Source organism: Anomaloglossus baeobatrachus, chromosome 2 (genome assembly GCF_048569485.1).
Source record: "Anomaloglossus baeobatrachus isolate aAnoBae1 chromosome 2, aAnoBae1.hap1, whole genome shotgun sequence".
NCBI classification, from domain to species: Eukaryota; Metazoa; Chordata; class Amphibia; order Anura; family Aromobatidae; genus Anomaloglossus; species Anomaloglossus baeobatrachus.
Genome location: NC_134354.1, coordinates 564000082 through 564023344, shown reverse-complemented (window position 1 = coordinate 564023344; position 23263 = coordinate 564000082). Strand labels below are relative to the sequence as shown.

Below are 23263 nucleotides of genomic sequence, written 5' to 3'. Positions count from 1 at the left end.
TGTCCCTGGAAAAATGCAGGTTTGTGAGGAAAGTGCAGTCGGAGACATGATGTTGCCTTCATCCAACGTTGGTGCTATCGATGTCTGAGAGAGCTGTACACACGCACTTGTTTCCCCTTCCAAACCAACTGACGACCTTCCAAGCAAACTGCCTGTTGCGGTTACAGTGGTGGAAGTTGTGCGTGGAAAACCAGGTGTGACAGCTGTCCCCACAGTCCTAGTAGATGAAGAGCGCGCGGATGCACTGGAAGGGGCAGGCGGTGGATGGTTCGCTCCGCTAGGCCGCATTGCAGCACGGTGAGCTTCCCACTGGGACATATGATATTTATTCATGTGACGATTCATGGAAGAAGTTGTCAAACTGCTGAGGTTTTGCCCTCTACTAACAGAATCACGACAAATTTTACAGATCACATAATTTGGGCGATCTTTTGCTATGTCAAAAAAGGACCAGGCTAGGCAAGGCTTAGAGGGCATGCGACCTGCTGAGCCCCCCCGACTAGTGCTCAGAGGCAGAGTGGTGGCTGAGGATGCAGTTGTAGACGAGCTACCAGTGCTCCGACTCTGTCCTGGAAGGCGAAAGGTAACTTCGTCGTCGGTTGCATCCTCCTCCACCGCCTCTGTTGACCTCCTCGAGTGCCTGACTGTGGGTTGACAGTAGGTGGGATCTAGAACTTCCTCATCAATTGTTGTGTTTGCACTCCCCTCACCCTCAGACCGAGCCTCTTCTTGCCCTGACCGAATATTTAAGTTGTCATCCCAATCTGGTATCTGCGTCTCATCGTCATCAGTATGTTCCTCATTGTCAATAACCACAGGTGTTACAGTTTGTGACAAAGGGTCAACATTATGCTCAGAAACTTGGTCCTCACGGCCTGAATCAGAGTCAGAAAGGTTCTGGGCATCACTGCAGACCATTTCCTGGTCTGTACTCACTGTAGCTTGGGAGCAGACCTCTGATTCCCAGGCTATAGTGTGACTGAACAGCTCTGCAGACTCAGCCATCTCAGTTCAACCATACTGTGCAGGGCGGATGGAGACTTCAGAGCTGGGAGAAAGCAAGTTTGATTTGGATGACAACTCATAGGACTGGTGTTTTTTGGATGCGGTAGTTGAGGTGGCTGAGAGGGCACTTGTTGGACAACTTGAGATCCATTCAAGCATTTTCCTTTTTTGGCCATCATCTACCTTTGTTCCTGTTGTTCGTGTCCGTAAAAAAGGGAGCACATCAGATTGTCCACGGTAAGTAGTAGACATCTTACTTTTGCTGGTAGATGGTCTATCTTCAGCAGATGTTAATGGAGCTTTGCCACCTTCCCCACGGACAAACCCTTCTCCTTTTCCAACACGCCTCTTCCCCTTTCCACCAGCATCTGTCATTTTGCCACTCATGTTGATTGCGACAAGATTGTGTACTTAAAATGTGGTAGTAAAAATTGAGAGGTGGTGTAGATTGCTGCGGTGGTCTAGCTTTATTAACAGCAGAAAAATAAAGAATAATTATCCCTGACAATGCAACTACGGCCCTTAAACTGGCAGCATAAATTGCTAGTATAATGGCTTAGTAACAATGAGTTTGAGTGTGCAATGCAGGCAGAGGTGCTGCAAATATCTTTGCACTTGTGGGACGATACAGAAGTCCAACAGCCACGTTTAGGATGCCACTAAGTTCACTCAGTGTTTGCTAGTATAATGGCTTAGTAACAATGAGTTTGAGTGTGCAATGCAGGCAGAGGTGCTGCAAATATCTTTTCACTTGTGGGACGATACAGAAGTCCAACAGCCACGTTTAGGATGCCACTAAGTTCACTCAGTGTTTGCTAGTATAATGGCTTAGTTATAATGAGTTTCAGTGTGCAATGCAGGCAGACGTGCTGCAAATATCTTTGCACTAGTGGGACGATACAGAAGTCCAACAGCCACGTTTAGGATGCCACTAAGTTCACTCAGTGTTTGCTAGTATAATGGCTTAGTAACAATGAGTTTGAGTGTGCAATGCAGGCAGAGGTGCTGCAAATATCTTTGCACTTGTGTGACGATACAGAAGTCCAACAGCCACGTTTAGGATGCCACTTAGTTCACTCAGTGTTTGCTAGTATAATGGCTTAGTAACAATGAGTTTGAGTGTGCAATGCAGGCAGAGGTGCTGCAAATATCTTTGCACTTGTGTGACGATACAGAAGTCCAACAGCCACGTTTAGGATGCCACTTAGTTCACTCAGTGTTTGCTAGTATAATGGCTTAGTAACAATGAGTTTGAGTGTGCAATGCAGGCAGACGTGCTGAAAATATCTTTGCACTACTGGGGCAATACAGCAGTCCAACAGCCATGTTTAGGATGCCACTAAGTTCACTCAGTGTTTGCTAGTATAATGGCTTAGTAACAGTGAGTTTGAGTGTGCAATGCAGGCAGACGTGCTGCAAATATCTTTGCACTACTGGGGCAATATAACAGTCCAACAGCCACGTTTAGGATGCCACTAAGTTCACTCAGTGTTTGCTAGTATAATGGCTTAGTAACAATGAGTTGGAGTGTGCAAAGGGCAGGATGGTACAGTGGCAGGGTTGTGGGTCTCTGGGTAGAGGAAAGGAAGCCTGCCTTTCTATCCCTCCTAATGGAGAAATGCAGCAAGGAAATCCCTGACCTTAGCTACACAGACGCTGTCATCTTGCGTAGCTGTTAAACTCTGTTTTCACGGACCTGTCACCTATGGCTCTGACCCTGCCGGTATGAGCCCTTAAAAGGACTGATAGAATGTGCTATCCCTAAGCTGTCCAGCGCTGTGTATGGAGCGTATACAGCAGTATCGGCGATAGGAGCTGCGCCAGTGATGTCTGACACCAAGGACGCAGAAGGCAGATAATGGCGTGCTGGAGGAAAATGTCCGGTTTTATAATGCAGGGACATGTGACATGGACATCCTATCACACATGCCGTTGCTTCTCTGGCTAAAAGTCCACTTAGCTGTGTGTGTGCCTGGGATTGGCTGACATGCTGGCCCGCCCCACAAGACGCGCGCGCTTAGGGAAGGAAGACAAGGAAAAAAAAAAAAAATGGCGATCGCCATTATACATACAGCAGTGATCTGAATGCGCTGTTCCCGCACACTGTACACTGAAATGTCATAATAGTGTGAGTCACAGAGTGACTTACACTATTACAGCGGAAAGCCAGCTAGGAATTAGCTGTTTTTTTTGCTGCTAGAACCGTTCTCGAACGTATCTAGAACTATCGAGCTTTAGCAAAAAGCTCGAGTTCTAGTTCGATCTAGAACAGCCCCCAAAATCACTCGAGCCACGAACTGGAGAACCTCGAACCACGAACCGCGCTCAACTCTATTTAGCAATTAGTGGGAAGCTCAGTTGGGAGATTCAGCTATACAGTGTGTCCACCCATATCCTGTCCACCGCCATTAAGTTGAGAATGTCGGCAGCTATAGGCATAGAAGTGGTGTCTAGGTATGGTAAAGTAGCCAATCTCTACGCAATGAAACCACCCATAGCGCCACCTGGTGGAAAACAACAGAGTTAGCATTTTTATCGCGAAAACGGAATGAGATAGAGAAAAAAAGTGAATTACAAAGTTGTAGGGCATCATCAATTCAATACGAATCGACGCCTTGCATACAGAAATGTTATGATTAGAAAGCGTAAACTCACAAGGCTGAGGACGTGAAGCGATACCTCATGGAGACCTTCCTACAAGTCATTGGGTATGGTGGCTGCGTGGAGTGGCCTCCACGCTCACCTGACCTGACCCCATTGGACTTCTTTCTGTGTGGTCACATCAAATAGCAGGTGTATACCCCTCCACCAACATTGCAGGACCTACGACGACGTATCACAGATGCTTGTGCAAACGTGTCACCTACCATATTGCACAATGTGCAGCAAGGTTGCTGTCCAGATGTGCACTGCAGCTGACGGTGGCCTCTTTGAGCATCAAAGTTAAATGAGCACCATATGCGTGACCAGTGTTCAATGTTTTGGGGGAGTCATGGGTTTCACATGATATCATTTCTGTTTGCAAGGTATCGATTTGCATTGAGTTGATGATGCCCTGCAATTTTTTAATTCACTTTCTTTCTCTATCTCGTTCCGTTTTTGAGATAAAAATGCTAACTCCGTTGTTTTCCATCAGGTGGCACTATAGGTGGTTTCATTGCGTAGTGCATGGCTACTTTACCTTTACCTTTACCTAGACACCACTTCTATGCCTATAGCTGCTCTCAAGTTAATGGCGGTGGACAGGATATGGGTAGACACACTGTATAAGGGATGCTGAGGCCTAGAATGTCAGAGTGCCTGTAGTTACAGCACAGTGAGCATCAGTCATACAGGAAGCTAATTTTAATAGAACAGGAGTCCAGAAGGTGTGGCAGAAGCATTATCTTGAAAGTGATTACAGCTTAGTGGGAAGCAAAAGTGGGAGCAATGGTGAAACAGAGTTATTGTTAGACCAGAGACTGTTCTGGACTGGATGAAGTTGCTCTGGAACAGTGGTGGATTGCAATTTGAAATGGTAAAATGGAAGATTTAGAGAAGGAATTCTATGTTTTGCCTCATAGGAACATCTGGCAAGGTAGCTGCTGCAACTGGTATGCAGGAAGTAGTAAAAATGAATTTTCCTAAAGTAGATTCATAGGACATCGAATTGTAGAAGAAGTCTGTAGTAGTAACAAGTATAACCATAGATGTGAAATACACATGTGAAATCCATCCAGTTTGATGCCAAACTTTTTAACTTCTACATCAGTAAAAGTCTTTTTGTTGTTAACTATCATGGTCTCTCCTGCTTCCTTGTTCATCCCCCCCATCACACTACATTGCAGGACATTGCCCCCAAGGCGGCAGTACGTTTGGTGTGAGGGAAGACATTGTCACTACTAGAGATGAGCGATGTTCGAATCGAACCGTTGGCCAATTTCAAATTCGAGTTGTTTTGGGTGGTGTTTGAGTCGGACGAACTCGAACGATTTGCTTCACGTTCGACAGTTCGAGTTAACGTTCGATAACGGTTAGATCACCAAAAGCGTGGCTTTTCACAGTAAGGCTATGTGCGCATGTTGTGTATTTGCATGCGTCCTGCGTCCCCAGCACAATCCCTCTCTCTTTCCTATTCACCGATCAGCTGCACGGCTGTCACAAAGCTCTGGCGGCTTTTCCTCTTTTGAAAATGGCTGCCACTCATTATTCATTCTGGTATTCCCTTCTTTCCCCGCCCACCGGTGCCCATGATTGGTTGCAGTCAGACACGCCCCCACGCTGAGTGACAGCTGTTTCACTGCACCTAATCACAGCCGCCGGCGGGCGGGTCTATATCGTGCAGTAAAATAAATAAATAATTAAAAAAAAAACAAACCTACGATTCCCCCCAATTTTGATACCAGCCAAGATAAAGCCACACGGCTGTAGGCTGGTATTGTCAGGATGGGGAGCACCTTGTATGGGGAAACCACCACCTCAACAATATCAGCGAGCAGCCGCCCGGAATTGCAGCATCCATTAGATGCGACAGTCCCGGGACTCTACTCGGCTCATCCCGAATTGCCCTGGTGCGTTGGCAATCGAGGTAATAAGGTTAGGTGAATCATGACAGGCGTCTCCCCGAGATACCTTCCATGATTAACCTGGAAGTGAAAGTAAATAAACACACACAACGAAAAATCCTTTATTTGGAATAAAAGACAAACCCCCCCCTTTTACCACTTTTACCACTTTCTTAATCCCCAAACACCTCCAGGTCTGATGTAATTCACACGACGCTTTCAGCTCTGTTACATCAAGCTGACAGGGAGCGCCGTAGAACACGAGCGCTCTGTGTCAGTGTGACGCCCTGGACTAGTCAGGTCGTCCCAGGTAGTCCCATGTACACACACCCCCTCCCTAAAAAGGTGACAGCAGCCAAACTTAAAAACCTTGTCACCACCCTCCAGGTTTGATGTCCACACCAGGGGGGCGGAGCCAGGCGGTTGGCTCCGCCCACCGAGGAGTTCACAGGCCTGGAGGCGGGAAAAGACACAAGTTCTAGAGCAGATTAGTCTTGACAGTGAAGGAGAGAGGTCGAGTTCAAGGGCAGACCTGTGACCAGGCCTGCCAATAGTCTACTCAGGTGGCTCGGTCAGAGCACAGTCACCTTTGGCAAGGAGGCAGACGGTGGTGGCCACCTGCAGGAGCTGGGATTACAGCTGGTGGAACAGTAGGGGCGGTGGCCCGCCGGTACAGAACCGGGAAGCTGATTGGAAACCGGAGCATCAGAAGGGGTACTCAGACCTAGTACAAAGCCCCAAATCGACAGGGCCGAGTCAAATCAACTGATTGAACTTAAGGACCTATCCCACACAAGACCCGTTAGAAGACAACAGCCCAACCATACAGGGTAAAGCTACCGCCAAGGCATAGAGACCCAAAGGGGCAGCGTCTGTGGGCAAAGAGGGCTCTTTCGACACCCAGCAAGCCGGGGAGCGGACTACCGTTGCTTAGGCATAGGAGTCAAACATTCATACAAAGAGGTGCAGGAGTAAGGCGGAAACCACCAACCTGACAAGGGAGAAGCTGCAGCCGGCTGCGGGCCCCGTTCATCATTCCATTTGTTTTTCCAGAGACTCCAGTGTATTGTGTCATAGTGAGTACACCAGCGCCTTCGGGCCGCGCACCGTGCCGCACCGTACCAGCATCCAGTACGCACCCGCTCCCACACCTCAGCACCTCCCTCAGGCCCCCGGGACCATCACTCCCCTACCACTAGAGGTCAACACCAAGCTGCGCAACACCGTCCCCGGGATGCCTAGTTAACGGCAGCGGTGGTGTCCAACCATTCACCCCTTACAAACCACCGCAGCCCCGGCCGTGGAACTTCCCCGCTGAGGTCCCTGCGTGTAGTGCCAACCCCCTTGCAGAGCGACGTGACCCCCGGGTCCATGAGGAGCTCGAGCCAACCACCGTACAAGCACGGATCCGAGCGGCTCGGCAGTCGCAGCCGAGCCCGCGGGGCGGTACACATAGACTCTTCTGGCATCTGCGAGCAGGATAGAACCATCCACTTACCTGTGGGAGTGCGCCTTGAAATTGTTGTTAGCGGTGTACTGCTGAAAAATTGCAGAATCCGCCATCTTGGGCGCGAAAAGTTCTTGCCCGAGCCGTCTTCTCCGAGCAGAAAGGGTGCGAAAAGAAAAGCCCCGCCCCCCAAGAGCGGAGCGGTGCGAAAAGCAAGTGAAGTGCCTGGAAAAGACCAGGGGGGGTGGGTGAAGATCCAGCCTTATGTGACTGAGGAGATAAAGGGCAGGGACTCCAGGACTCTGCCACCCGTTATGTTCCTGGATCCCGAGAGTGCAACATGTCTGCCCCATCTGAGAAGCCAGAGTTTCCCGAGCCCGCGCCTGGAACAGCGGCGTGGGTGGAAGCCCAGATGGCCATGATGTGCTGCCGACTCCAGGCCCAGGTACACTACCTTATGAAGCAATGGGCAGCCGAGATAGAGGGGATAGCCACCGCCGTGCGGTCATGTGAAGTGGCGGCAGTGTTGGAGGAAAGGGTACATTACCCACGCCCCTATGTCCGAGAGGGACCGACTGATGCGGCTGAGGGATCCGGTCTGCTCCTGCCCTCCATACTGCCTCCCCCACTGCCCGTAGCGGTTGCCGCTACCTCTCCGCCCGGATCCCGACCCCTGTCACCGGTGGCGGAGCCCGTCTCAGACACCCAGGAGGAGCCGCCTGTGGCCGCAGCATGCGGACAGCAACCCGATCTGCCCGCACTACCTCCGCTCCCGTGGAAGACTAAGTCCCGGAAGGTGCCCGCGCCTGATGTGGTCTCGGCCCCGGCAGTCCGCCTGGCCAAGGAGGAGAGCACTACCCAGAAGAAGGCCCAGAAGGTGAGGCAGGCCGTTCCCGGGTCTCGGGCCTCGGCTGAGGTCCCATGGGGAGGCCGCTGCAAGGCAGCAGAGCCGGCCGCGACTCAGCGGGGTTCCCTCCAGAGGGTGAAGGTCGTGGCCACCACCGGGGAACTCCAGCTGGGCCAGACCCCCACCCATAGAGACCCCGGGCACGCAGACACCCCGTATTGGGAGCGGCGGCCGAACCAGCTGGGCCGGGAGATCGAGGCCTGTAAGAGGAGGAAAGCAAAAATCCTTGCCCGCACAATCCGGGAAAAGGACAATCTGAGGAGTGCCACCTACCGGGTGCGGGGCCCGACCTTCCAAGGCCAAGTCCACCGGTTTGACCCCCAGCGTGGATGGGGGTTCACTTTTGAGCCGGGCCTGGAGGCCGAAGTATTCGTTTCCCGACGGGATGTCAACTCACACCTCCCGTTGGGCCATCCGGATCGGGATCTGGTTCCAGGAGATCTTGTGACCTACACCCGGCATTGCGGGAAGAGGGGCTGGTTTGCCCTCAGCGCTAAAAGGAGGGTGCGCCAGGATGTCTAGGAGCGCTCCCAGTCCTCTCCCCCACCGTACAGCCCTGAGGTTGCCGTCGAGGAGGAGTATGAGGAAGAGAATCAGGAGTAAAGGCTGCGGATCCCGGCTGTTAAAGTTGAACAGTTCCCGTTGGGACCATACTGCCTGTTGGGACTTTGTTTTTGCCCCTTGTACATAAACACAAGGTCGAGAACTGGCAGGCCACCCAAAAACTATTGGGCTTGTAAATAACACCTTCCCTTACCGAGCCTTCCGGTTTCACAGCCTCCGGAGAGGCAGACTGGAGGATGGGCCTGCGGGAAATAGATAGCCGAGGCCCGCCACCACTACAACCGGTGGCCATCCTCCGAGTCAGGGGTCCCCTTGGACGTGGGGCCTCTGAAAAGACAGGCAGATGTGAAACCCTGCACCCGTCCCATTGGATAACGCCTGGGCCCGTTCCTTGACTGGGGAAAAGGGGTGCTGCCCACTTCTTAGGGACAGCATCAAGGCTCAGGTTGTTTGGGTGGGTGATTGAAGGACCCTGTCCCGTTTCCCGTTATTAATAAAAGTTTACCGTTTGCAACGTTCAAGTATATGCCTCCCGTAAGGGAAGATCTGAAAAGTTAATATTTGAAGTTTGTACAACCATTAGTATACTTGTACTGTGTCCCCGTTTTTATCTTTCAGAAAACAAAATAAACCGGTGATGGACGGGCAGCCCGCGGACGGTCTGCATTAAACCAAGGGGGAATGTGACGGAGCCCAGTCACCTTTTGGCAAGGAGGCAGATGGCAAGAGACTGACTAAGAACCTTGTGTTTGAAACGCGTCCTCTCTGTTACGGGATTGTTTCACCCCAAAATGGACTTTTTAACATGTAAATAATAAAGAATCTACGTTTTAAAGAATTTCCTGTTTGGACCTAAGTTGCTGGAATTTTTTCTTTCATCAGTCCTGGATGGAGTATGCTGAGCCTTATAGTTCTGCAACTGTTGTCTGTCTGTATGGAGGAGAGCAGACAGCAGCTGCAGAACTAGAAGGCTCAGCATCCTCCATCCAGGACTGTATGCTGGAGGGAGAGGCAGAGGGAGCAGAACTGCAAGGCTCAGCATATTTCATCCACTAGTGTATGCAGGAGAGCAGACAGCAGCTGCAGAACTACAATGCTCAGCATGCTGCATCCAAGACTGTATGCTGGAGGGAGAGACAGGGGGAGTAGAACTACCAGGATCAGCATGCTCCATTCACTAGTGTATGCAGGAGAGCAGACAGCAGCTGCAGAACTACAAGGCTCAGCATACTCCCTCCAGGACTGTATGCAGGAGTTTTTTGACCACCAAAAAAATGACGTGGGCTTTGCCATATTTTTGTATGCTAGCCAGGTACAGCAGGCAGGTACGGCTGCCCCCAACCCCCAGCTGCCTATTCGTACCTGGCTGGGAACTAAAAATATAGGGAAGCCCTTTGTTAATTACTTCATGAATTTCATTAAATAATTAAAAAAAAAAAAAAACTACATGAGCTTCGCCCCATTTTTGTGTCCAGCCAGGTAGAACTAGGCAGCTGGGGATTGGAATCCGCAGCACAGGTTGGCCCGAGCTTTCTGGGCCCCTCTGCTGCGAATTGCAGTCCGCAGCCACCCCAGAAAATGGCGCTTTCATAGAAGCTCCATCATCTGGCATTGTATCCAACTTTCCAGCAGCCATGATGCCGGGTGGCTTGCTGGGTAATAAAGGGTTAATGCTAGCTTTGTTTTACTAGCTAGTATTAAGCCAGAAATTCTTAATGTCAGGCAAGTTTGACCCGGCCATTAAGAATGCCCAATAAAGGGTTAAAAAAAGACACCACACAGAAAAATGGATTTTTAGTCCGTGTTCACATGTAATGTAAATGCCAGGTTTTTCTTGTGTTTTTTTGCATATAAATTCTGTTGTATTTAACTGTCCAAGCAAAGTAGATGTGATTTCATGTAAAGCTGCAGCTGAACTTTGCAGTTTTGATCTTTTCTCTAGAGGCTTCTATGTGGAGCTTAAAAATCGCATGTAAAAACACTGCAATTACTTTTTTAAGTGCAGAATCCAAGCTTTTCTGTACTATAAAAATGCTTAAAAACGCAGATTCACATCTGCACCAAAACTGCATGAAATAATGGGGAAAAGGCATAACAAAAGCAGCAAATATACAATAATCAGAAATTATTAATGTGTAGTTTGATTCGGACAGCGTCAGGAAACAAAAAAACACAGGATTTCTACAATATGTGAACAAGGCCTTACAGACACAAAAAAGCAACATGTCATACAAGTGCATCTCAATATATTAGACTATCATCAAAAAGTTCATTTATTTCAGTAGTTCAATACAAATAGGGAAACATATATCGAGTCATTACAAAAAGATCGATATATTTCAAGTGTTTATTTCTGTTAATGTTGATGATTATGGCGTACAGCCAATGAAAACTCGAAAGTCATTATCTCAGAAAATTAGAATATTATATAAGACCAACTGAAAAAATGATTTTAAACTGAGAAATGTTGGCGCCTACTGAAACGTGTGTACAGTAAATGCAATAAATACTTGGTCAGCAGAACTCTTTTTGCATGAATTACTACATCAGTGTGGTGCGGCATGGAGGCGATCAACCTGTGGCACTGCTGAGGTGTTATGGAAGCCCAGGTTGCTTTGATTGCATCCTTCAGCTTGTCTTCATTGTTGGGTTTTGTGGTTATTAAACCAGGTATTAGTACTTTTGGCAGTGTGGACAGGTGCCCAGTCCTGCTGGAAAATTAAATTTCCATCTCCAAAAGCTTGATGGCAGAGGAAAGCATGAAGTACTCTAAAATCTCCTGGTAGACGGCTGCGCTGACTTTGGTCTTAATAAGACACAGTGGACCTACACCAGCAGATGACATGACTCCCAAACCATCACTGATTGTGGAAACTTCACACTAGACCTCAAGCAGCTTAGATTGTGTGCCTCACCACTCTTCCTTTAGACTCTGGGACCTTGATGTTCAAATGAAATTCAAAATTTACTTTCATTTGAAAACAATACTGTGGACCACTGAGCAACAGTCCAGTTCTTTTACTCCTTGGCCCAGGTAAGACGTTTCTGGCATTGTCTATTGGTCATGAGTGGCTTGACACAAGGAATGCGACAACATTTTTTAATGACCTTTTCTTAACAATCCTATGAAGGCTGTGGTTATCCCGGGTGCTTGTGCACCTTTTTCTACCACACTTTTTCTTTCCACTCAACTTCTATTAATATGCTTGGATACAGCACTCTGAACAGCCAGCTTCTTTTTGTGGCTTACCCTGCTTGTGGAGTGTGTCAATGATGGCCTTCTGGACTAGAGATGAGCGAACCGGTCGCGGTTCGGCTCGAGTTCGGTTCACCGAACGGACGTCTCGTTCGAGTTTGGTTCGGCGAACGTTCGACGAACCGAACTCGAACCGCATAAGAAACAATGGCAGGCAGTCACAAACACATAAAAACACCTAGAAAACACCCTCAAAGGTGTCCAAAAGGTGACAAACAACTCACAACACAACACAAACACATGGGAAAGTGACAAGGACATATACTCATGCGAAAACAAAAGAGCAGGACAAGGAAAAAGAGAAGGAGACACAGATATAGGCATGGCATGCCCTTCTAAAATCATGTAAAACACCGCAAGGTGACTCCAAACGGAGTCTCCCTTTTTTCCAAAAATTGGGCCACACACACACCCACCCCTTCAGTGGCAGCACTTGTGCTCCAGTTGTACACTTCACAGCTAGATTTGCATCAAGCACATTCAAAAATACACCATACTTAACCGTCCCCAGGATGACACCGGGGTAGGTAGCAAAGTCTTTCCTGATCCCAGCTCTGTTCATCTTGGATCATTTTTAAAAACAATGTAAGCAAGGGTTACTCCAAGTGGAGTCTCCCTTTTTTTCCAAAAATTGGGCCCCACACACACCCACCCATTCAGTGGCAGCACTTGTGCCCCAGTTGTACACTTCACAGCTAGATTTGCATCAAGCACATTCAAAAATACGCAATCCTTAACCATCCCCAGGATGACCCCGGGGTAGGTAGCAAAGTCTTTGCTGAACCATGACTTGTTCATCTTGGCTCCTTTTAAAAAACACAGCAAGCAAGGGTTACTCCAAGCGGAGTCTCCCTTTTTTTTCCAAAAATTGGGCCCCATACACACCCACCCATTCAGTGGCAGCACTTGTGCCCCAGTTGTACACTTCACAACTAGATTTGCATCAAGCACATTCAAAAATACGCCATACTTAACCATCCCCAGGATGACACCGGGGTAGGTAGCAAAGTCTTTCCTGATCCCAGCGCTGTGCATCTTGGATCATTTTTAAAAACAATGTAAGCAAGGGTTACTCCAAGCGGAGTCTCCATTTTTTTCCAAAAATTGGGCCCCACAGACACCCCATCAGTGGCAGCACTTGTGCCCTAGTTGTACACTTCACAGCTAGATTTGCATCAAGCACATTCAAAATACACAAGCATTTACTCTCCCCAGGATGACACAGGGGTAGTAAATTCCTTGTGGATCCATGACTTGTTCATTTTGATGAACGTTAGTCTGTCCACATTGTCACTGGACAGACGCGTGCGCTTATCTGTCAGCACACACCCAGCAGCACTGAAAACACGTTCAGAGACAACGCTGGCAGATGGACACGACAAAATCTCCAAGGCGTAACTGGAGAGCTCTGGCCATTTTTCAAGATTTGAAGCCCAAAATGAGCAAGGCTCCATTTGCAAAGTCATGGCATCGATGTTCATTTGGAGATACTCCTGTATCATCCTCTCCAGCCGTTGACTATGTGTTAGACTTGTTGTCTCTGGTGGCCTTGCAAAGGATGGTCTAAAAAAATTATGAAAAGATTCAATAAAATTGCTGTTACCAGCACCAGATACGGTGCTACTGGTACGGGTAGACTGTTGAAGATGACGAGACCGTCCCATGTTTGTCAAGTTACAACTGGGAGATTCACTCCCTGCACCTGCACGATTGTTTGGTAGAAAAGCCAAGCTAAGATCGAGTAACAGCTTCTGCTGATACTCCTGCATATGTGCGTCACTTTCTATGGCTGGAATTATGTCACAAAATTTGGACTTGTACCGGGGATCTAATAGCGTGGCAAGCCAGTAGTCATCATCACTTCTAATTTTGACAATACGAGGGTCATGTTGGAGGTAGTGCAGCAAGAAGGCGCTCATGTGTCTTGCGCAGCCATGCGGACCAAGTCCACGCTGTGTTTGTGGCATAGAGGTGCTAACCGTTCTTTTTTCCTCTGACATCTCCCCCCAACCTCTTTCAACTGAAATTTGACCAAGGTCTCCCTCATCCGCTGAGTCTTCCATGTCCATGGACAGTTCGTCCTCTATTTCTTCATGTTTTCCTGCACCTTCCTCAACATTTCGCCTGCTACCATGCGCCCTTGTTGATCCCTGTCCCCCATGGTCCCATGCCTGCCGCGTTGGTGATAATGAACGTCTGGACCTTGGTGATGTTGTTGTGTCTTGCGCATATGAATCCTCCTGTAGTTCCTCCCCTTCCTGTTGTCCCACCCCCTGACTCCGAATAGTGTTTAGCGTGTGCTCCAGCATGTAAATGACTGGAATTGTCATGCTGATAATGGCATTGCCAGCGCTAAACATATTCGTCGCCATGTCGAAACTGTGCAGAAGGGTGCATAGGTCCTTGATCTGAGACCACTCCATCAGGGTGATCTGCCCCACCTCTGCATCTCGTTGGCCCAGGCTATACGTCATGACGTATTGCACCAGGGCTTGGCGGTGCTGCCACAGTCGCTGTAACATGTGGAGAGTCGAATTCCAGCGTGTCGCCACATCGCATTTCAGGCGATGAACCGGCAGGCCAAAAGACTTCTGGAGCGATGCAAGTCGCTCAGCAGCGGTGGTTGAACGGCGGAAGTGAGCAGACAGTTTTCGTGCCCTGTTCAGAAGGCCATCTAGGCGGGGATAGTGTGTTAAAAATTGCTGGACAACAAGGTTCAACACGTGAGCCATACAAGGCACGTGTGTCACCTTGCCCAGGCGAAGGGCCGCACCCAGGTTTGCAGCATTGTCGCACACGGCCTTACCAGGCTGCAGGTTGAGTGGAGACAACCATTTATTAAACTCAGTCTCCAGAGCTGCCCACAACTCAGAGCCACTGTGTGACTCCTATTTCCAAGACATGTCAAGCTAAAGACCGCCTGATGCCGTTGCGCTCTGCTGCTAGCATAGTAATGAGGGGTGCGTGATTCCTTCTGCGCACTGAGAACGCTGGTGGCCTGACGAGGCAGGCTTGGGGCGGAGGTGGAGGACCCAGATGAGGTGGAGGAGGCAGAAGCAGTGGCAGAACTTGGACAGACAGAGGATTGACACACAAGTCGTGGGGACGGCAAGACTTGTGCAGCAGACCCTTCACCATCTATCACCATAGTTACCCAGTGCCCAGTCAGCAACATGTAACGTCCCTGTCCATGCTTACTGGTCCAAGTATCGGTGGTGAAATGCACCCGTTGACACACAGAGTTTCTCAAGGAAGCGGTGATGTTGTGTGCGACATACTGGTGTAGCGCAGGCACACCTTTCTTAGAGAAGTAGTGGCGACTGGGCATCTGGTACTGGGGCACAGCGACAGACATAAGGTCTCTAAAATCCTGTGTGTCCACCAGGCGGAAAGGCAGAATTTCGGTAGCCAAGAGCTTACAGAGGGATAAAGTCAACCTCTTAGCTTTATCATGGGTCGCAGGAAATGGCCTTTTATTTGTCCACATCTCAGGGACAGAGATCTGGCTGCTGTGTGTAGATGGTGTTGAGTAGGGTGTCCCTGGAAAAATGCAGGTTTGTGAGGAAAGTGCAGGCGGAGACATGATGTTGCCTTCATCCAACGTTGGTGCTATCGATGTCTGAGAGAGCTGTACACACGCACTTGTTTCCCCTTCCAAACCAACTGACGACCTACCAAGCAAACTGCCTGTTGCGGTTACAGTGGTGGAAGTTGTGCGTGGAAAACCAGGTGTGACAGCTGTCCCCACAGTCCTAGAAGATGAAGAGCGCGCGGATGCACTTGAAGGGGCAGGCGGTGGATGGTTCGCTCCGCTAGGCCGCATTGCAGCACGGTGAGCTTCCCACTGGGACATATGATATTTATTCATGTGACGATTCATGGAAGAAGTTGTCAAACTGCTGAGGTTTTGCCCTCTACTAACAGAATCACGACAAATTTTACAGATCACATAATTTGGGCGATCTTTTGCTATGTCAAAAAAGGACCAGGCTAGGCAAGGCTTAGAGGGCATGCGACCTGCTGATCCACCCCGACTAGTGCTCAGAGGCACAGTGGTGGCTGAGGATGCAGTTGTAGACGTGCTACCAGTATTCCGACTCTGTCCAGGAAGGCGCAAGGTAACTTCGTCGTCAGTTGCATCCTCCTCCACCGTCTCTGTTGACCTCCTCGAGGGCCTGACTGTGGGTTGACAGTAGGTGGGATCTAGAACTTCCTCATCAATTGTTGTGTTTGCACTCCCCTCACCCTCAGACCGAGCCTCTTCTTGCCCTGACCGAATATTTAAGTTGTCATCCCAATCTGGTATCTGCGTCTCATCGTCATCAGTATGTTCCTCATTGTCTATTACAACAGGTGTTTCAGTTTGTGAATAAGGGTCAACATTATGCTCAGAAACTTGGTCCTCACGGCCTGAATCAGAGTCACAAAGGTTCTGGGCATCACTGCAGACCATTTCCTGGTCTGTACTCACTGTAGCTTGGGAGCAGACCTCTGATTCCCAGGCTATAGTGTGACTGAACAGCTCTGCAGACTCAGCCATCTCAGTTCCACCATACTGTGCAGGGCGGATGGAGACTTCAGAGCTGGGAGAAAGCAAGTGTGATTGGGATGACAACTCAGAGGACTGGTGTTTTTTGGATGCGGTAGTTGAGGTGGAGGAGAGGGCACTTGTTGGACCACTTGAGATCCATTCAAGCATTTTCTTTTTTTGGCCATCATCTACCTTTGTTCCAGTTGTTCGTGTCCATAAATAAGGGAGCACATCGGATTGTCCACGGTAAGTAGTAGACATCTTACTTTTGCTGGAAGATGGTCTATCTTTGGCAGATGTTAATGGAGCTTTGCCACCTTCCCCACGGACAAACCCTTTTTTTCCTTTTCCAACACGCCTCTTCCCCTTTCCACTAGCATCTGTCATTTTGCCACTCATTTTGATTGTGACAAGATTGTGCACTTAAAATGTGGTAGTAAAAATTGAGAGGTGGTGTAGATTGCAGCGGTGGTCTATCTTTATTAACAGCAGAATAAACAACAATAACTATCCCTGACAATGCAACTACAGCCCTTAAACTGGCAGCATAGTTTGCTAGTATAATGGCTTAGTAACAATGAGTTTGAGTGTGCAATGCAGTTGTGCTGCAATTAGATTTGCACTAGTAGGACACTAATGGAAGTCCAACAGCCACTTTTAGGATGCCACTAAGTTTACTCAGTGTTTGCTAGTATAATGGCTTAGTAACAATGAGTTTGAGTGTGCAATGCAGTGGTGCTGCAATTAGATTTGCACTAGTAGGACACTAATGGAAGTCCAACAGCCACTGTTAGGATGCCACTAAGTTTACTCAGTGTTTGCTAGTATAATGGCTTAGTAACAATGAGTTTGAGTGTGCAATGCAGAGGTGCTGCACTTAGGTTTGCACCAGTGGGACACTAATGGAAGTCCAACAGCCACTTTTAGGATGACACTAAGTTTGCTCAGTGTTTGCTAGTATAATGGCTTAGTAACAATGAGTTTGAGTGTGCAATACAGAGGTGTTGCACATAGATTTGCACCAGTGGGACACTAATGGAAGTCCAACAGCCACTTTTAGGATGCCACTAAGTTTTCTCAGTGTTTGCTAGTATAATGGCTTAGTAACAATGAGTTTGAGTGTGCAATGCAGTGGTGCTGCAATTAGATTTGCACTAGTAGGACACTAATGGAAGTCCAACAGCCACTTTTAGGATGCCACTAAGTTTACTCAGTGTTTGCTAGTATAATGGCTTAGTAACAATGAGTTTGAGTGTGCAATGCAGAGGTGCTGCACATAGGTTTGTACCAGTGGGACACTAATGGAAGTCCAACAGCCACTTTTAGGATGCCACTAAGTTTACTCAGTGTTTGCTAGTATAATGGCTTAGTAACAATGAGTTTGAGTGTGCAATGCAGTGGTGCTGCAATTAGATTTGCACTAGTAGGACACTAATGGAAGTCCAACAGCCACTGTTAGGATGCCACTAAGTTTACTCAGTGTTTGCTAGTATAATGGCTTAGTAACAATGAGTTTGAGTGTGCAATGCAGAGGTGCTGCACTTAGGTTTGCACCAGTGGGACACTAATGGAAGTCCAACAGCCACTTTTAGGATGCCACTAAGTTTACTCAGTGTTTGCTAGTATAATGGCTTAGTAACAATGAGTTTGAGTGTGCAATGCAGAGGTGCTGCACTTAGGTTTGCACCAGTGGGACACTAATGGAAGTCCAACAGCCACTTTTAGGATGCCACTAAGTTTACTCAGTGTTTGCTAGTATAATGGCTTAGTAACAATGAGTTTGAGTGTGCAATGCAGAGGTGCTGCACATAGGTTTGTACCAGTGGGACACTAATGGAAGTCCAACAGCCACTTTTAGGATGCCACTAAGTTTACTCAGTGTTTGCTAGTATAATGGCTTAGTAACAATGAGTTTGAGTGTGCAATGCAGAGGTGCTGCACATAGGTTTGCACCAGTGGGACACTAATGGAAGTCCAACAGCCACTTTTAGGATGCCACTAAGTTTACTCAGTGTTTGCTAGTATAATGGCTTAGTAACAATGAGTTTGAGTGTGCAAAGGGCAGGAGGGTACAGTGGCAGGGTTGTGGGTCTGGGTAGAGGAAAGGAAGCCTCTCTTTCTATCCCTCCTAATGGGGAAATGCAGCGAGGAAATCCCTGACATTAGCTACACAGATGCTGTCATCTTGTGTAGCTGTTAAAATCTGTTTTCACGGACCTGACTGTCACCTATGGCTCAGACCCTGCTGGTATTAGCCCTTACAAGGGCTGAAAGAAACTTCTATCCCTATTCTGTATAGCGCTGTGTATAGAGCATACACAGCAGTATCGGAGACAGGAGCTAAGCCAGCGGTGACTGACACCAAGACGCAGAAGGCAGATAATGGCGTGCTGGAGGAAAATGTCCGTTTTTATAATGCAGGGACATGTGACATGGACATCCTATCACACATGCCTTTGCTTCTCTGGCTAAAAGTCCACTTAGCTGTGTGTGTGTCTGGGATTGGCCGGCATGCTGGCCCGCCCCACTACACGCGCGCGCTTAGGGATGGAAGACAAGGAAAAAAAAAATGGCGATCGCCATTATCCCAGCAGCAGTGATCTGAATGCGCTGTTCCCGCACACTATACGCTGAAATTTCATAATAGTGTGAGTCACAGTAATTAGCTTGGCTTTTTGCTGTTAGAACCGTTCTCGAACGTAACTAGAACTATCGAGCTTTAGCAAAAAGCTCGAGTTCTAGTTCGATCTAGAACAGCCCCCAAAATCACTCGAGCCGCGAACTGGAGAACCTCGAACCGTGAACCGCGCTCAACTCTATTCTGGACATCGGTCAAGTCAGCAGTCTTCCCAATTGGAAGCCTTTGCAGGTGTTTTGTGGTAATTATTCTAATTTTCTGAGTTAATGACTTTTGGGTTTTCATTGGCTGTAAACCATAATCATCAACATTAACAGAAATAAACACTTGAAATAGATCACTCTGTTTGTATTGACTTTATATAATATATGCATTTCCCTTTTTGTATTGAATTACTGAAATAAATTAACTTTTTGATGATATTCTAATTTATTGAGATGCACTTGTATAGTGAATCTTATATAAATATGAGAAAGTTCTGGCTGCTACATCTATGAATGAATAAACAGACCTAGGCATCTGCTGAATGTCCCTCACTGCCAAATGGGTGTAGCTTGGGGTGTGGCTAGGAGTGTGGTCACAATTTGTCACGGCGCTCTGTGTGTGCCGCATACCTTGTCCCTCCTTCTGTTCTTCACAAGTTTGTAGGTATGTGTCACCTGTTATAGCGGACACCCTGCTGCAAATGACTGGGTGCCGAAAGACTAGATGTGTGCCATAAAGCCGACATACTGCTTAAACATAATCAAATCTTCAGATCTTACCAAGTATGACAGATTGGTGGCCTATTAGGTCCTTTCCGAAGGCTGCATATCAGTTTTATTAAAACTTTTTATTAAAGGGTCTACTTTTTGGCTGGTGGCATTAGCGCCACAAAGTTTTTACATGAGACAGAAAGGAAGGCTGCATAAAACTGGACGTCAGGCAGGCACAAAAAATAATCAGTTATGTCGAGTAGAGAGAGTAGAGATGAGCGATCATGAGCTTTGCATTTCGGGGTCCGGATTCAGAAACCGACTTCCAAAAAAACAAAGTTTGGGTTCGAAGTTTGCGTGAGTTACGAGGGCAAACCACTCAAGCGAGCAGCACTGTACATGAGTATGAGTGATGCTCAGCCCTGCGTGAGTCGCGTGCAGTGTTTGATCGGCTCACATTTGGGGTAAAATCAGAGTGATCACATGTAATGTGCACACACAAAACAAAAAAAAATAATTTTTAAATTCTGCCCACCCTCCCTCAGAAGTGTTTTGCTTTTTGGCTGGCAGCATATGGGTGGAGCCACAAAATGCCCAATTACTGACTTCCATTGAGGTTCGTATCAAGTCAGGGTCACAAACCAAACTTTTTTAAGGTTCAAATGTAGCTGGCAACCCGAACCTCCAAAACTTCGCTCATGTCTAATGTCCAGCTCAGCTATAAAACTTGGAAGGCAAAATTGTTAAGTGTAAACAAGCCCTAAAAGTTGCCAGCTGTGTGGTAGTTACGCAGTCAATGGTATCAAATGACATAATATTAATTTAGTCTTGGACTGCACTGTTAACAATATGATTTATGTGAATATCTATTGTTGGGATTATGACAAGAACAACAAAGATGTCTCATTTTGTGTAAAGCTTTCGAAACTGACGAGAAGCAATGAAGAATATTCTATAAGCTTTGCTTAGAAAAGATCCAATGAAGGGAATATATACTGATTAATCACTATGGGTTAAATAATCCAATTGACTGTATTATCGCACCACCTTAATCTTCATGTTGTGAATCAGAACACAAGCAATCTTTTTGGAGCCTCTGATAGCCAAGGGTGCGCTTTAATGATGGATCTGCCTAAAAGTGCTGAACATTCATATTTCATTCCATCAAAGTTGTAAAAACAAAGCAGGGAAGTTTTGTGTCTGGAGAAAAAAGTCTCATAAGCAGAATATTTTATCTGTCTTGGAAGAGTTACTAAGCTCAACAATGTGAGGACGAGTCTTTCTTGACAAGAACGGTGATTGCATTTAGCATTCTGTTTACCTGTGCAAAGAAGGCCATCGTGTTTGTCGCAGTCCCTGTCATCGCATTCACAGAATTCCCCTGAAACATACCAGTCCTGTGGTGAACAGATGCACTTTCCACAGTGGCAGGAACCTGGAAACATAAATGGCCATTAATTGCAGCGACAGATATACTGAACAGAATAAGACGATACGTGTTAAGAGCTACTGAGCAGAATGTTTTATTTACTGAAGATGGTTTCAATATAATAAAATAAATTACATTATTGTAGGCTTCATTGAAAATAACATAGCACTTTTAAAATAAAACATGACAGTTTTCATATTAAGAAATTAAGATATAGCTTGTTTTCTTTCAGGCTCCTAATCTCATTTCTGGTGCAGAAATATAAAGATTTTTTTACTGCTTGTGTAGCACCCCTGAAGGCATCAGGGTGCTACAAGGTTCTGCATCCCCACAAGGATGCAGGGCCTACCCCCTAAGGCCCCGGGAGACCAGTGCCGGTAACACCAAAAACCCCGGGAATCCCAGTTTTTCCCAACAATCCCCCATACAATGATACATACCTAGAGTCGGACCAATGGACAGCCGCCTAGAGGTAGAGCCAGTCCAGTCCACTAGTTGAACAGGTGGGAGGGGCAGACTGTAGAGAGGAGTCAGTGTCAGAGAAGGAGAGGAGTGAAGGTGGATGTGAGGAGATGGTCTGACTCGGGTTAATAATAACCTAGTACCCAGGAGAGTAGTTGCCAGTGGAGTTCAGTGGATTTCTCCTGGAACTGCGCACCGACGGGGCATAGGACCCTAGGAGAGGAAAGAGCTCCAAGCCAGCCTGTTAACACCTTCACAGCGATGGGACCTCAAGGACCTCGCTGACCCTAAAAATCTCAAGACTCAGTAGCAGAGGGAGAACCAGGGAAAGGACCAGAGAATCCAACCCCACAGGCTTCACGCTACCGTCAGGCGGACAGATGTGGACAAACCACCGGTCGGGGAAACCCAGTTGCTCTATGCCATGGGGACCCATTTACCAGAGACAGGTGCAGGGGAAGAAGGTACCAGAGTACTAAACTGGCACTGGGACGAAGGGGACCTGGAGGTGAAACCAGCTGGCCTCGGGTAACCAGTTACCACCAACCAGCAGTGAGTAAAAACCAGTTGCACTAAACCTCTGTGTGGACTACCTTCTTCCGACGCTCGTCACATCATCCATCCTCTGGGGCCTACTTCTGCTTGCGGAGGGTCTACCATCCAAACTGCCATTAACACCAGCCCCAGTAGTGACATTCTACAGTGGCGGCTCCACATATATATATAGCCGCAACACCACAAGCGGCGTCACGTATGAACATTACTCTAATCCCCTGTAAATACACCCCCATTTCAAAAAGGGCACAGGGCACGGAACAGGGCAACGGCCACCCCAATGACATTCCCAAGAGAGACACTGCCCTGGACCGAGTACCCCATATCCCTGGGCGCGACACTCTGGTGTTGCCATGTTATATAATAAACAGAGATATTCTGGCTCACAGTGAAATCATTCCCATGCAGTCCAGAAGATAAATAACAGCTCTTCCATGGCATAAGGAAACAGCAATAAAGGATGGATAATCCAGCGCAACGGACAGTCAATCTTCTTTTTTTAAGCAAGTCATGAACAGAGGCCTTTTTTGTGAAACATTGAAGTTAAAAACAAAGATGGCATGTACACGTTTTAGGTGCCACAGCACCCTTAATCATGAAATCCTTGTGGTGTGCTGCAGCACCTGAAACGCGTCGATGTTATCATTGTTTTTAACTTGAATACTTCATGAAAATGTCCTCTGTTCATTACTTGCTGAATAAAGAAGATTACCTGTCCATTGGGCTGGATAATCTTTCTTTTATCACAGTTGCCATGGTAACCTCAGCAAACCTACTTCCCTGTGCATAGTCATCAAGTCATGTGACTTTTGCTCTTATGAATGTGTTCATATGTGTAAAGGAAACGTCCTTCGGGACCTTTAATTTTGGCTCACTATATCCATTGATATATGGCACAGGATTCCCCACTTTACAAAACCTTATTTCAGGATACTTTGCTGGGAGATATCTATGCTATGTGTGGCCACACCGTAGTCATGATGCGTATTGCATCCTGTCAAGGGTTTTTCTAGCTTGGCACAATATTGATTGAATTTGAATCATAAGAAATTTGACACCATATTAATATTCATTTAAAATATATGTACATGTCTCCTTCCTACTGGATCCACTCAAAAAACCTGCAGCAAAAACTACGTGTTTCCAACCTTCAAGAATCGGTATGATGAAGTATACCAACTGTCATATCCAGCTTCTTGCTGCAGTTTGGAGCACACATTTTAACATCAG

General features: G+C 47.4%; 1 protein-coding gene across 1 annotated transcript in view; it reads right to left on the bottom strand.

Annotated features, from left to right (window-relative positions):
* ITGBL1 (integrin subunit beta like 1) overlaps positions 1-23263 on the bottom strand; it is a 595662-nt gene that overhangs the window by 10058 nt on the left and 562341 nt on the right. Inside the window, exon 10 of the mRNA XM_075334352.1 lies at positions 20909-21022. Coding sequence (XP_075190467.1) covers positions 20909-21022 — 114 coding nt within the window. The remainder of the gene's footprint in view (positions 1-20908; positions 21023-23263) is intronic.